The sequence below is a fragment of the Macrotis lagotis genome, chromosome 3 (assembly GCF_037893015.1).
Source record: "Macrotis lagotis isolate mMagLag1 chromosome 3, bilby.v1.9.chrom.fasta, whole genome shotgun sequence".
Classification (NCBI taxonomy): domain Eukaryota; kingdom Metazoa; phylum Chordata; class Mammalia; order Peramelemorphia; family Peramelidae; genus Macrotis; species Macrotis lagotis.
This window is the reverse complement of record NC_133660.1, coordinates 163,833,332-163,849,198: the sequence shown is the minus strand read 5'-3', so window position 1 is coordinate 163,849,198 and position 15,867 is coordinate 163,833,332. Positions and strand designations below refer to the sequence as shown.

The window sequence follows — 15,867 nt, the reverse complement described above, 5'->3', positions numbered from 1 at the left end:
TGCTGAACTTAACTGTCTCACACACATCTCAATCCCAACTTATTTTTTTACAAGTTCAGCTGTCTTTTCTAAATTTTCAAATTTAATCTTACATATACCGAAAATGTATATCAAAATCTGTTAACCATTCTTATACTTTATGACCTTTGGTAAATTTAACTGTCAGATTGAAACATAAAAATTGAGAATTGCAAATTCTCATTTGATCTATTACTTTTGTCAAAACAAAACTGTGAGGTAAATATTAAGAATTATTATCCCCATTTGACAGGTGCTTCTCCATATTAATGGAGTACAGAGAATAGTTAATGTATTTTCCCACGACCACACAGCTACTAAAAGTAAAAGCCAAACCCAGTCTCATTTCATGTCATGCTAAATAAAATAAATAAAATTAAAATAAAATTTATTTTAAAAAAATATTATCATTCTTCCCTAAATTTTAATTTTAAAAGTATCTATTTGCAAATTCATCATAATTTGCCTTCAAGATAGCAAGCTCCTTTCTCCCTCTCCTTTTTCTGAATTGTTTCTCATGTTTTTTTTCCCTCTCCTTTTTCTTAAAAACAAAACAAAAACGAAACTATTTGTTATAAGAGATGGTTCTCTGGTAAGCAGAGAGGGAGAAATCACAGAGAGGTACTAGGAGTAGCAACAGTTGAAGTAAAAGGTTCTGGGAAGCAACATGGCAAAGAAGAAATACTTGGGAGATGAGGAGGCTTGGGTTCAAATTCTGCCTGACACTTGCCAGCTGTATAACCATGTGAAAATTACATAATCTCCTTCAGTCTCTTAGTCACTCATTGCCACATCTGATCAGCTGCTCAATGTATCAGTTCCACCAAAAGATTTTTGCATCTGTTGTTCCCTTCTCTACTTATATTAAAACCATCCTATCACCTAGATCTCTCTGACTCCAGTTTCCAATCCATCCTTCATACAGCTACTTATCTGATATTTCTAAAGTACAGGTCTAGCTCAAGAAGAAGTGGTTCCTACTTCCTATATAATTCAATACCAACTTTTCTGGCATTTAAGGCCCTTCTTAATCTGGCTTCAGTCTACCTTTCCAGACTGATTATATGTTACCCCCCCATCACAAATTCTATACTCAAGGCTAAATGCCTTACTTGCTGTTCCTTGACATTCAAGGCTTCCACTTCTGTGCCTCTGCATAGATTGTTCCCCAAGACCTGGAATGATATTCCTCTTTATATCCACCTCTTAGAATCCTTAAAACTCAATTCAAATGCCGCTTCTTTCAAAAAATTTTTTCCTCATTTTGTCTGCTGTACTTCCTAAGCCTTCTCTCCTATACCCATCACTGTGTATTTTATTTGGATGTTATATCTTTTATCTCCAGAGTCTAGTACAGTGAAAGCTTAATAATTGATAGTAACATCAATATTAACTCCTTTACTGGATTTTGTGAGGTTCAAATGAATAAACAATGTAAAGTATTCTGTAGTCAGAGAGAAAGCAAAGATCTTAACAATAATTTGTAGGAAGGAAAGAATGAAGAAATAAAGGCAGGGGAGGGAATATCTAAGTAAACTGAGATATGGACATAATGGAATACTGTTGTCCTTAAGAAATTATGAATGAGAAAACTATAGACACATGAGAGACACTTGTATGAACAAAGAAAAATACTTCCCTCATTTTAAGAGGTGAATTACAAATGTATGCTACCAGTCATGGTCATTTTGCCCCATTAGTTTTATTTCATTATTTTTTTATTACCAGGTTCAACTACAGAGAGGAAGAGGATAAGGAAGAAGGTAGTTTTGTAGGAAATGGCTATACTGTGGTGTTAAAAACAAAGTTATCAAGAACCATATTGTATCAAAAAATGAAAAAAAATGCATGGCAATAACCCAAGAAATATAAAGATATCAACATAACTTTTGGAAAAAACCTGACAGATTAGTTTTACCAGAGGGAAGTGAAATAATGCATTTTGGGGGAAAAATAATCCATATGTAGTTAAAAGATCTTATTATAAGCTCCTTTATAGATTATTATTGGAGAAGTATTCTTAGTAGATGTACTTCTTTGCCCCCAAAGGAGGACAATATATGATAGACATTATAAGGAAAAGAAATAGAAACAAAAGAGAAGGCAAGATTCAACTACAACAAAAACCCTGAAGCTTTTATACCTCAAATACTACCAGCAATATTGGTCACATCCTGATTTCTCTCTCATCACACTCAATTTGGATCAATGTACAACATGGAAACAAAATAACGACTGACAGATTGCTTTCCATGGGGTGGGGTAAGATAGGAAGAAAAATTGTAAAACTCAAATAAAATCCTTAAAAAAAAAAATACTGGTCATATCCCAAAAAGGGCATTGAAGAGCTAAAGATAGTCCATCCAGAAAGAAAAAAAAAAAAGCAACCAGGGTGGCTAGGTGGCGCAGTGGATAGAGTACCGGCCCTGGAATCAGGAGCACCCGAGTTCAAATCCAACGTCAGACACTTAATAATTACCTAACTATGTGGCCTTGGGCAAGCCACTTAACCCCATTGCCTTGCAAAAAAAAAAAACAACTAAAATGATCAAGGGAATATCACCAAAGAAATTAAATTAAGATTCAAGAAAAACAAATGGTTGAGAGAAAGGATATGGTCAAATCCTACAAACTTATAAAGAATATAGGTAAAATAACTATATATTTTAAATTCTATTTCAAAAAAACTGAAATTAGTCATAATTTAAATATAAAAGGAAAAACTATTTCAAGCAAGTGATAAAAGACTCAAGAAATGATGCAAGTTAAAAATATAAATAAAATCAAAAGGGTCAGGGGCAACATTAAAATTCCCATAACAAAAGCAATCCCAGCAGAGAACCAAAAAGTAAAGGGGGATGGGGGCAGGGGACAGAATAGCCTTTTAGTAGCCCAAATAGGGGCTGCATCAGGTAACCGTATCCCTCAGAACCTTCTTGTTCTATTTTAAAACAATTCTTAAAAACTTATTTATCTTGTTTCCTAGCCCATAAATTGTCAGAAATGACAGCAAGGAAAGAAATGGAAACAAAGAAAAACCAGAAAAAAAAAGACAAAAAGAATGACAATGTCTAGGAACATTTAGTCTAGTGACACACAGTTCTATATTTTTCAATAAATTTTGAAGGAAAAATGTATAACACCTGATCTTCATAATAATTACCTTGATCCAAAAAGGTTTACTCTTTTCAGTACAAATCATTTAAAGAAAGTCAAATAAATAATGATTTTTATAAAAACTATCATCAAAAGAATAAAGTAATAAAGCAAAGTTGTTATATAAAATTTTTAAATTAAATTTACCTTTTTGATTAACAAAAATCTGCTCTTTCCCACTCCTGCCCCACCCCCAATGGAAAACAAAAAGAAAACCAAAACCTGTTACAAACATGTACAGTCTAGGAAAGCAAATTCTGCATTGGGCATGACAAAAGATAAAACAATAAAAACCCCAACACCCAAAACTGTACATGCATGTGCCTGAACACATATATGTATGTATTCACATATATTTACATTTACTTAATCATTTTGTCTCATTTTATCACAAGGTGGATAACAACTTTGATCATTAGTCCTATAGAATTTCTTAAGTCTTTCAAACTTGTTTTGTTGTCACTGTATATAATCTGTTCTCTTTACTTCACTCTGCAGCAGTCATATAAATTCTCCCATACTTCTTTGAAACCAATCCTTTCATTATTTCCTATATCACAATAGTACTCCATCAAAATTGTGTAACAACTTGCTCCCCCATTCCCCAAATGATGGATATCTCATTTCCAACTCTTTGCCACCACAAAGTTATATTTTTGTATATCTTTTTTTTTTAAGTTTTTGCAAGGCAATGGGGTTAAGTGCCTTGCCCAAGGCCACACAGCTAGGTAATTATTAAGTATCTGAGGCCAAATTTGAACTCGGGTACTCCTGACTCCAGGGCCGGTGCTCTATCCACTGCGCCACCTAGCCGCCCCACATTTTTGTGTATCTTTAAAATATTTTGCTTAGAACTAAATTTTTCCTTAATCTATTCTCTCATTTCCCTACCTCGTCTTTCCCTTCCTTATTTGCCTAAAGTGCATTTCTTTACCAAATTGTATGACTGAAATACAATATATTTCCATACCCAATTGTGTATGCATTCTTCCCTCATTTGATCAGCTGAGATGAATGAATTTTAGTGTCAATTGCTACCCTGGTCCTTTTGTCCTTGACTTTATACTGATTATTACACACACACACACACACACACACACACACGTATGTATGTATGTATATATGTATATATATAATTATGTAAAAATTATAAAATTTACAATATAAAGATAATTTTCCCTAACCATCCTTCCTCCCCTCCTCTCAATTTATTCCTCTTCCCCTCCCTTTTCATTTTTCTCTTAAGATTATAAAAACAAAGGGTGGCTAGGTGGCGCAGTGGATAGAGCACGGGCCCTGGAGTCAGGAGTAGCTGGGTTCAAATCCGGTCTCAGACACTTAGTAATTACCTAGCTGTGTGGCCCTGGGCAAGCCACTTAACCCCATCTGCCTTGCCAAAAAAAAAAAAAAGATTATCAAAACAATCTTCCACTTCCAGGCATTGTGTCTAATTAGAATCCCCCTATGACTACTGATAAGAGCTAGGTTCAGAGGGGACAGATGTATCATCTTCTCCCACTGGTATGTAAGCAGTTTATTCCTTTTTAGTCCCTTATCATTAATCATTCATGTTTATCTTTCTTTTAACTTGACTCAAACTTCAAAGTTTCTACAAAGATCTGGTCTTTCCATCAAGAATGCTTGGAAATCCTCTATTTCATTAAAAATCTACTTTTCTTCTATACAATTAAATTTAGTTTTGTAAGTAGGTTAGAGAAGTAGTGATACCCTTTGCCTTCTGGAATGTCAATATTCCAAGCTCTCTGCTTCTAAATAGTGTGGTAGCTGCTAAATTGTGTGATTATTCTGACTGTAGCTCCTTAGTATTTAAGTTCTTCCTTTCAGAATTCTTGCCGAATTTTCTCTTTTGCCCTTTAAGTTCTGGATCTGAGGCCACAATAGTCCTGGAAGTCTTCATTTTGGGGTTTCAAAAGGTAACTAGAAGATATTTTCTATTTCCATTTTGTCCTTTGGTTCTAAGAGTTGTTTCCTTTTTTCTTTTGTTAACATTCACATTTTGATTTTCAGTTCCAAATTTCTTCCATTCTTCAAGTTCCCCACACCCATTAATAAGGCAAGCCATTGTGTACCCATTATGCATGCAAAGCTTATTTCCGTATTACTCATGTTACAAAAAAAGTAAGAAAAATAAAGGGGAAATATGCTTCAATCTTCACTCAAAGTTCAACAATTCTTTATCTAGACATGGATAGCATTTTTCATTGTGTTGTTATTCAATCACTTCAGTCATGACTGACTCTTCATGACCTTATTTTGGGTTTTCTTGGGTAAAGATACTGAAGTGGTTTGCCATTTCCTTCTAAGTCTTTCACAACTAATTATCAATATAATATTACTATTACTGTGTAACTATTTTCATTTTACTTTGCATCAGTTCATATACATATTCCCATGTTTTTTCTGAATCTATCTATCCCCTTCATCATTTTTTAAAACCCAATAATATTCCATTGCAATCATATTCCACAGCTTGTTCAATCATTTTCCATTTGACAGGTCTCTCTGGCAGTTTAAAGATTTCTTGAAATAGGACATCTAGTCTCTTTTTTTTACTTTTTTTGACTTTTAGGTAATCCAATGATTCTTAAATTTTTCTCCTCCATCTGTTTTTTCCAGGTAGTATGCTTTTCCATGAAATACCTTAACACTTCTTTTTTCCCCATCTTTTTATTTGTTTTAATTTTTTTTTTAATCTCCTAGAATCACTGGCTTCTATTTGGGCCATTCTAATTTCCAGAGCTCACTGCCTAGGCAAGGTTTTGTACCTCTTGTGCCAAGTTGTTAATTCCTTTTTCAATCTTTCTCCCCTAGAGATCTTATTTAAGTATACATTTCATATATGTATTTTTTTAAGTCATTTCATCTCTTCCAGCAATTTTACCCAAATTTGTGCCTAAGCCATGTTACTGAGAATTTGCTGTCAGATGTTTTGGAATCATTCTCTACTGGATTTGTGTCTTCAATGTCCCTATGATAATAACTTTTTATGATGAGATCCTTTTTTTTATTTGTTTGATTGCCCATTCTTTCAGTTTACTTCTTGACTTTGAACTTCAAGCTGAGACCAGGATCTATGTTTGTGAAGGAAATGCCTGGGCTGACCCTATTGCTTTCTTGACTGTTATGCTATTCTAGGATCTCCAAAACAGCTTGGGTTGGGGATCTATAGGCTTTAGGTGCTCTTGAAGTAGTTTAGAACCCAGATAAAATCTCAACAATGGCTCTCAGATCTGAGCAATTCAAGTCTCTAAAAGGATATAGGTCTGAGCAACAATATATTTCTTCTTGGACTCAGACCATATTACTCATCCAGGAAGCTATACTCCCTTTGGTCTGAGATTCCCACCCTAGTTAATCTGAAGGATTCCATTTGGACTAGAAACTGCTCTGCTCCTGGGGACTGAACCACATACTTGCTGCTTAATTCTGAACTTACAACTTGATCAATATACAGTCTAGGGCTCATCACTCCTGCTCACTCTGTACAAAGCTGCCAATAGACACCTATTCCTGTACTCTCCATGAAGTCACAGTGCACTACAATGTTATTGTTTTGTTCTTGAACACAATTCTTGTGGTGCATTTCTGACTACATTCCAACCAAGCCCAGTAATACAGGCCATTCTGTCTCCCTTTGCCAACTTAGCATGGACAAATGACTTACTTTTTGATTACCTGATCAAAGAGAGAGAGAGAGAGAGAGAGTGAGAGAGTGTTTGAGGAAAAGAAAGCTCACTGTACTGCTTCCTATTATTCCACCATATTGGCTCTACCTTTCTATATATACATTAATGAATGAGAAAGATTTCAAAATGGAAAACTAGTAATGTTTTGTGAACCTACTAACTTTTCGATCTCTATATAATTAATACTTACATTACTTTTGATTCCCAAGGCCCCAGTTCCATAAGGTTACTTATGATCCCACTTTTAACTCATTTCAAGGCCCAAGTCTATCATTTTATTCTTGACACAGTAATACATTTAAATAGAATGTTTATCATTATAATATTTATATCCATATCCAACCACATATGACAAGAAGGAGTAATTTAGCTTCCAGTATAAAATCTGTAATTTCCATTCCCACAAGCATTTACTGACTTTCCCCACCATAGCCCAGGATATCTCCTATCAAGGCTAGACAAATTTCAGCAGTACAAATACTAAAATTGGAATGATACAGAGATTAGCATGGCCCCTTCTCAAAGATGGCATTCAAATTCATTAAATATTCCATATTTTTAATTTAGCATGAGGATAAAACACTATGACCAGATGATATATATATATATAGCAGGAATGCAGGGCTGGTTCAATATTGGTAAAATAATCAGCATAATTAACCATATCAATAATAAAATTAAGAGAATCTAATGATTATCTCAAGAGATATAAAAAAAAGTTGGACAAAATTCAACCCCTTTATTCCTATTAAAAACACCAGAGAAGGGGCAGCTAGGTGGCACAGTGGATAGAGCACCAGCCCTGGAGTCAGGAGGACCTGAGTTCAAATTTGGCCTCAAACACCTTAATAATTACCTAGCTATGTGGCCTTAGGCAAGCCACTTAACCCTATTTGCCTTGCAAAAACCTAAAAAAAAAATAAATCAGAGAACATAGAATAAATAATTTTCCTTAAAAATGAAAAGCTGCATATATCTAAAACTATCAGCAAAGTATTATATGTAATGAGGATAAGCAAAAAGGATTCCCAATTAGATCATCACTGCTATTATTCAATTTTGAACTAGAAATGTTAGCTTTAGCAATAAGAAAAAGAAATTGAAGAAAAAACAAAATTATCATTCTTTGCAATGGTATATGATGGATTAAGAATCCTAGAGAATCAACTAAAAACACTACATGAAAAAAATTAACACTGGGGCGGCTAGGTGGCGCAGTGAATAGAGCACCGGCCCTGGAGTCAGGAGTACCTGGGTTCAAATCCGACCTCAGACACTTAATAATTACATAGCTGTGTGGCCTTGGGCAAGCCACTTAGCCCCATTGCCTTGAAAAATCTTAAAAAAAAAATAACAACTTTAGCAAAGTAGTAGCTTATAAAATAAACCGACATAAAATCATCAGCATTTCTATACCAAAGCCCAACAGCAAGAGATAGAAAGAGTAATTCCATTTAAAATAACTGTAGGGGCAGCTAGGTGATACAGTGGATACAGCACCGGCCCTGGAGTCTGGAGGAACTGAGTTCAAATTTGGCCTCAGACACTTAATAATTACCTAGCTGTGTGGCCTTGGGCAAGCCACTTAATCCCACTGCCTTGTAAAAAACCTAAAAAAATAAAAAATAAAATAACTGTAGACAATACAAAATATTTGGGAATCTTACTTGCCAAGACAAACCCAGAAACTATATGAACACAATTATAAAAGTTTTCACATAAAAGCAGATTGTTCATGGGTAGGTTGAACCAATATAATAAAAATTCTACTTAAAGATATTTGCGGGACAGCTAGCTGGCGCAGTGGATAAAGCACCAGCCCTGGAGTCAGGAGTACCTGGGTTCAAATCCCGTCTCAGACACTAAAATAATTACCTAGCTGTGTGGCCTTGGGCAAACCACTTAACCCCGTTTGCCTTGCAAAAACCTAAAAAACAAACAAACAAGATATTTGCTTATTCAGTGTCATACCATTCAAATAACCAAAAAATTATTTTAATAGTTAGAAAAAATAAAAACAAAATTCATCTGGAAGAAAATAGGTCAGGAATATCCAAGGGAATTAATGGAAAAAATGCAAAACAAGGTGGTCTAGTCATCCCAGATCCAAAAATATATTATAAAACAGAAATCCTCAAAATTATTTGGTACTGGCTAAGAAAATAGTGATGGATAAGTAGAATAGATTAGGTTCATAAAACAAAATAAAATAATTCACTGCTTCTGTAACTGGTAATAAGAATTCACTATTTAACTGTTAGGGAAACTACAAAATAGTATGGTAGAAACTAAGCATAGACCAATATCTCACATAAGATCAAAATGAGTATGTGACTTAGGCATAAAGGTGATACTATAAACAAATTAGGAGAGCAAGAAATAGTTCACTTGTCAAATCTATAGAGAAGGGAAGAATTTATAACCAAACTAGAGATAGAGTACATTAAGAAATGCAAAATGGATAAATTTAATTACATTAAATTAAAAAGTTCTTGCACAAACAAAACCAGTGCAACTAAGATTAGAAGGGAAGTAGAAAGCTGGGAAACATTTTTTACAGTCAGTGTTTCTGATAAAGGCCTCGTTTCTCACACATATAGAAAATTATAAGAATACAAATCATTCTCCAACTGATAAATGGTCAAGGGATATGAACAGTTTTCAGATGGAGAAATTAAAGTTATTTATTACATGTGAAAAAATGATTTAAATCACTGTTGATTAAAAAACTGCAAAGTAAAACAATTCTGGTCAGATTGGCTAATATGACAAAAAAGGAAAATGATAAATGATGGAGAAGATGTAGGAAAATTAGAACACTAATGCATTGTTAGTGGAGTTGTGAACCAATCCAACCATTCTAGAAAGCAATTTGGAACTATTTTATTTATTTTGGAACTGTTTATTTATTTATTTGGAACTATTTATTTATTGCCCAAAAGGCAATAAAACTGTGAATAGCCTCTGATCCAGTAATACCACTGGCTAGGTCTGTATACCAAAGAGATCATAAAAAGGGGGAAATATACAAAAATATGTATAGTAGCTCTTTTTGTGGTGGCGAAGAACTGGAAATTGTGGGATATTCACCAATTGGGGAATAGTTGAACAAGTTGTGGTAGATAAATGTAATGGAATACTATAAGAAGTGATGAGTAGGGCCAACTAGGTGGCACAGTGGATCGAGCACTGGCCCTAAAGTCAGGAGTAACTGAGTTCAAATCCGGTCTCGGACACTTAATAATTGCCTAGTTATGTGACCTTTGGCAAGTCACTTAACCCCACTGCCTTAAATAAAAAAAAAAGAAATGATGAGCAGGCAGATTTCAGAAAAACCTGTTAAGATTCATATGAACTGATGCTTAGTGAAGCTAACAGAACCAAAACATTGTACATCATAACAACAACATTGTGCAATGATCCACTATGACACTTAGCTTTTCTCAGCAATACAACGATCCAAGACAAATTCAATAGACTCCTGCTGGAAAATGTCATCCACATCCAGAGAATGAATTATGGAGTCTGAATGCAGATCAAAGTATGTTTTTTTTACTATTTTTTTATTTTTTCTTTCCCTTTTGTTCTGATTCTTCTTTCACCACATGACTAATGTGGAAATACGTCTACCAGGATAGTGTTAACCTCTATCACTTTGCTTACTATCTTAAGGAGGAGGAAAGGAAGAGACAGGTAGAAAAACATCTGGAAATCAATATCTTAGAAAAAATGAATTTTGAAAATATCTTTACATATAATTGGAAAAAATACTATAAAGGGCAAAATTTTTTTAATTAAGAAATAAAATTCTTTATGTTTCTATCATTAAATAATAGCATTTACTGCATCTATATAATAAATAATAGCACCTACTACATAAGTGTGATTCTGTATTCTAGCTTTCTCAAGCATCGTAAATTTGACAGAAGTAACAAATTGGCTTAGTTTTCTTTCTTTAAAAAATAAACAGTAGTCGGTATATATGTAGGTCTATTTTTGTTGAATTAACTTTGCATGAAATTGTATAAATATGCTGTTCTAGCATCACATATATTAAAACTGGAACAATACAAAGAAAATTAACATGATTTCTATGAAGGATGATACACCTTGTATAAGTCTCTCATTATTTTGTTTATATTTATTATTTTTGTAGCACCACAACATACCAAATGAATACTCATTTGCTAACATTAAAATTTCATTTTCAATGCTTTTATTTTTATATAATTAAATTTAAGAAAATAATTTCTAGGGGTGGCTAGGTGGCGCAGTGAATAGAGCACCAGCCTTGGAGTCAGGAGTACCTGGGTTCAAATCTGGTCTCAGACACTTAATGATTACCTAGCCGTGTGGCCTTGGGCAAGCCACTTAACCCCATTGCCTTGAAAAATCTAAAAAAAACAAAACAAAAAAATAATAATTTCTACCTCCTTAATAAATATGTTCCTTATATCCAATTGAGAAAATAAATTATTCTTTCTTCTTCTTTTTTAAAATATAAGATTACTGATATAATCATCTTAGTGTGCCGAACAGTGAAGTATAGTTCAAGACTATTTTTTTTTGCCAAAAGCTATCCAATTCTCCCAAAAGTGTTTACCGAATACTGATTGCATTCTTTGGTGTTTCTAAATGTTGGGGTTAGAATATAGAATGATTTCAAAATGAAAGATACCTTATTGAAGGGGTTAGAATATAGAATGATTTCAAAATGAAAGATACCTTATTGAAGAGATGTTAATGCTATTTTGCCCTACTCAATTTTTCTTTATAAATCAACAAAAAAATACACACAGTACTACATCTTTCAGTCAATTGTATGACTGTGAAGATGTGGTCTACAGTAGAGAAATTATCTTTAGAAGCCATTTTTACCCATTAGATCTTCATATTTAAAAAAATTTTTTTTAAATTTATTTAAGGCAATGGGGTTAGGTGATTTACCTAAGGTCACACAGCTAAGCAAGTATTAAATATCTGAAGCCACATTTGAACTCAGGTCTTCCTGACTCCAGGGCTGGAGCTGTATCCACTGAGCCACCTAGCTGCCCATATCCTCATATTTTTTTATTAAGAAAATCCTTAGTACACATGTGGATCATTTTCATGAAGATTTAGTAGCTATGTCAAATGTATTCTATAGATATATATGGCTCCTTGACTTGAGAGACTTTTGTCAGGTTCTCTGTAAAATTAATCTTCATTTCTCTGCAATTGATGATGACACATACATTGGAATCATCTTCATGGTGATTAATATGTTCATCAGAAATACTAAAAGGTAAGATAATCAAGTATCCCAAAAATTATGTATCAGATTTGTGGGTACGTGATGAAAACATCTTTACAAACTCCTTTGCTTCACTAAGGAGAACTTTTGAAGCATCTTTCTAGTCTCCTTTATTGTGAGAATGTAAATACTATTATAGTTTAGCTTTTCTAGTAGTATTAAAAAATCATTGGTCAATGGACCAAAATCTTACATTTAGAAAAAGTTAAATTAATGTTTATAGAACATTCTAAAACTGTGTTTCTTGGCACTCTTTTCAGTCATTCCACTAGCATAAATCACCGAGGAAGCAGAAAAAACTGCAATGAAGGCAATTATGTATTTTTTATTTGTGCCACGTATTGACATAGCCAAAGAATTTATCACCTAATGCCTAACCCACTATTGATTAACTTTCTCCATATTTTTAGCTAAACTAGTCCTCAGATAACAAGTAGAAAATTAATTCAGTTTTTTTTGTTTGTTTGCTTTATTTTGGTTGTTTTAGCAAGGCAATGGGGTTAACTGGTTTGCCCAAGGGCCACACGGCTAGGTAATTATTAAGTGTCTGAGGCCGGATTTGAACTCAGGTACTCCAGACTCCAGGGCTGGTGCTCTATCCACTGCACCACCTAGCCTCCCCACAAAAATCAATTCAAGATGAAATATATCACATGGACCAAATAAGTTTTCATTCTATTTCAATGTAACAGAAGTCCAAGCATATATATGCCACTCAGCTATTACAAGCAATTTGCATGTATTTAGTCTGTGATAAAAAGAGTTAAATCTTTATTTCCATTTTACAGGTTTTAAGTTTTAAACTACTAGGGTTGTAATTATTTAACTTTGTTTTTGAACTTTATTCCTAAAACCGTTCAATACTATTTATTTAATATGACTAGCACTTATTGAAGCATAAGAAACTGAAAAAATATTAAGACACACTTTCTTGTTCATATATGTATATATATATATATATATATATATATATATATATATATATATATATATATATAGAGAGAGAGAGAGAGAGAGAGAGAGAGAGAGAGAGAGAGAGAGAGAGAAATATATATAATCCAACTTACTCTTTTACTGAGACAAATAACGGGCCACATACTGCAGCCTAACGTACAGCAGCAACAAAGGCAACCACAAAGGAGCCAACGAACATTAACAGGAAGGTTCTTCTTAAGACAACTGTTAACTCTGTTGATGCTGGCTTTAAATTCTTCAGGTGCTACCTAATGAGGTTTAAAAAAAAAATCACAAAAATATTAAGGTAGAAAATATTTCCTACAATCACTAAAATTCAAATAACAAAAGTTATTATGTAATAAGACCTTCAGTTGAATGTCTGACAAGTATTATTTAATTAATTTCAATACTCACTTTTCCAGTTAATGATGAAGGGAATTCAGATTCAAATTTGTTGCTCAGTCCAAATCTGCGAAAATAAAAAAATATAAGAATAAAATCACTGCATGATAGCATTATGCCACAAAGATATTAAATCCCTCTCAATATAAATCATAAAAATACTTTACATAGCTGATATTTCACATATTGCTTTAAGTTTTTCAAGATATATCTACTGATATATGTATATGTGTCAAGTCATTTTATCCTCACAATAAACATGATATAGTTATTACACATTTTCCCCTCCATTTAACAAATGAGGAAACTGGAGCTCAGAAAGATTATGTGATCATGATCACAGAGCTAATAAAAATATATACATATAGATTAACAATGAAAACTTAGATATCATTTAGAAACATTAAATTATATTTAATGTATTACAAGTCATTATATTGGCAGATACAATACTATCTAGTGTAAAATGAAAACAGGCTAAAGCAGTTCTTAACTTTTTTCCCCCATCAAGGACCCTCGGGCATCTGCTGGTAAAGTCTATGGTAAAGTCTCAATGCTTTAAATATATAATACAGTATTAGAAAGAGAATTAACTAAAATACAATTATCAAAATATTTTTTTAAAAAACAAATTAATAGACCTCCCTGAAATATATTCATGGACCTTGGGTGGGGCACAGTCCTAAGATTAAGAACCCCTGGGCTAAATATTCATTTGATGAGAGTATATGGTAAAGAATACTTGTTCATTTACATATGCTTTATCTTAAGAACTGAATTCAAACATTTTATATGATTGCTGGGTTAGCTACCTCTTCAAAAGAAAAAGTAAAAATAAAGGAGAAGTAGTAAGACAAAAGGAGAAAAGTGGGTAAAGTGAGTAAGGGAAAACACAAAGAGGTGGATAAGAGTAGCAAAAACTGCCTCAGGAGCCAAGGAGAAAGAGGTAGCTAGCTACCTTTTCTGAAGTCTTATCAGAAACAGGATGCTGATGCATTAAAAAATAGTGATTTTATCATTCTGGAAATAAGATCAAAACACCAAGAGATAAATCATTTGGCTTTGTTACTTTGTTCTTGAATTCTTACTAGCCAAAGAGACTGTGGCTTTGCCAAAGGATCCCTATCAATAAAGATATTATTTTCTATTGTTGAACTGCCATCATATAAGATGGTAAAGAGAGAAAATGCAAGAAAGTACATGCATCTGTTATAAAATCAAATGTTATATAACTAATGGCAAAAAAGTTTGGCCCTGAAGAACAGTAAATGCATTTTCTCCTATCTTTGGAGGACTAAGGGTATAGAAGATTATACACACTGTCAGACTCTGTTGGATGGGGTGATTGGTTTTTATTAATCATTTTTTCTTTTTATTACTGTTATGAGGTGGGGGAATATATTTTGAAATGAAAGTGACATAAAAACAAAAGAGGTCAATAAAATCCTTTATTACTTGACATCTGGGAACATCTCTTTAAATGTTTATTAAACATTACTATAAAGTAAAACAAAATATATCAGTTAAAATTAGTAATTGTAACTTTCAAAGTATGGCAAATGTACCAAGGAGATAAAATTAACCTAGTAACCATACTTAATCTTGTGTTCCTTGAAGCTCCATAACTAATGAACTTCTTATGCATTCTAAGAGGAATATATATTGACAACAGATAATAAAAACCACTATATAAGTCTATTAGTGACTGGAAAAAATCAAAACAAGAGGTGTTATGTAACTTTTAAAAACAAAGTAAAATGTTAGGTAAGCTAGCAACTTCCTTTTAAAAATATTTAAAAACAATTTTACAAATTCATGTAATATACTTTAAAAAAAAAATCTCCCCGGAACATAGCATTTACCTGGCTAACTGCTTAAATGTTTAACTTCAGTTACATAACAGATTTCTGAAATAGGTATGATGTCTCCCGCACAATGCACAAAGATGACATGCAGAGAAGAACCCTATAAGCAAGCAACTTTGAGGAGAAAAAATGATAAACATTGTAAAAGGCATTTAGAATGTATATAGCTCCAATATTCTATAACGAACAGGGTACTGGCCTGAAAATCTCTAGACCTAGATTTGAATCTTAAACTGACCATTAACCCAGCCATAACCCGGGTAAACACTTCTCTCTCGGCCTCAGTTTCCCCATTTATAATCCAAAGGGGCTGGATTGGACGATCTCTAAGGTTCATTTTAGCTCCAGCATTCTAACATTCTTGTGTGCTCAACTTGACAAGTGCTTCCTAACTATTCATTACTAATTAATTTCTCAATATGGTGGGTCAATATCAGTAACCTGTTGTTTGATGTAAAACAAAAAAGTC

General features: G+C 33.2%; 1 protein-coding gene and 1 pseudogene across 1 annotated transcript in view; one reads left to right on the top strand and one right to left on the bottom strand.

Moving 5' to 3' along the window:
- Positions 1 to 15,867, bottom strand: part of CHIC2 (cysteine rich hydrophobic domain 2) — a 40,802-nt gene that overhangs the window by 10,965 nt on the left and 13,970 nt on the right. Inside the window, exons 2-3 of the mRNA XM_074229419.1 lie at positions 13,546 to 13,600; positions 13,242 to 13,397 (exon numbers count right to left, since the gene is read on the bottom strand). Of these exons, the coding sequence (XP_074085520.1) occupies positions 13,242 to 13,397; positions 13,546 to 13,600 (211 nt within the window). The remainder of the gene's footprint in view (positions 1 to 13,241; positions 13,398 to 13,545; positions 13,601 to 15,867) is intronic.
- On the top strand, positions 7,342 to 7,441 carry LOC141519726 (U6 spliceosomal RNA; annotated as a pseudogene).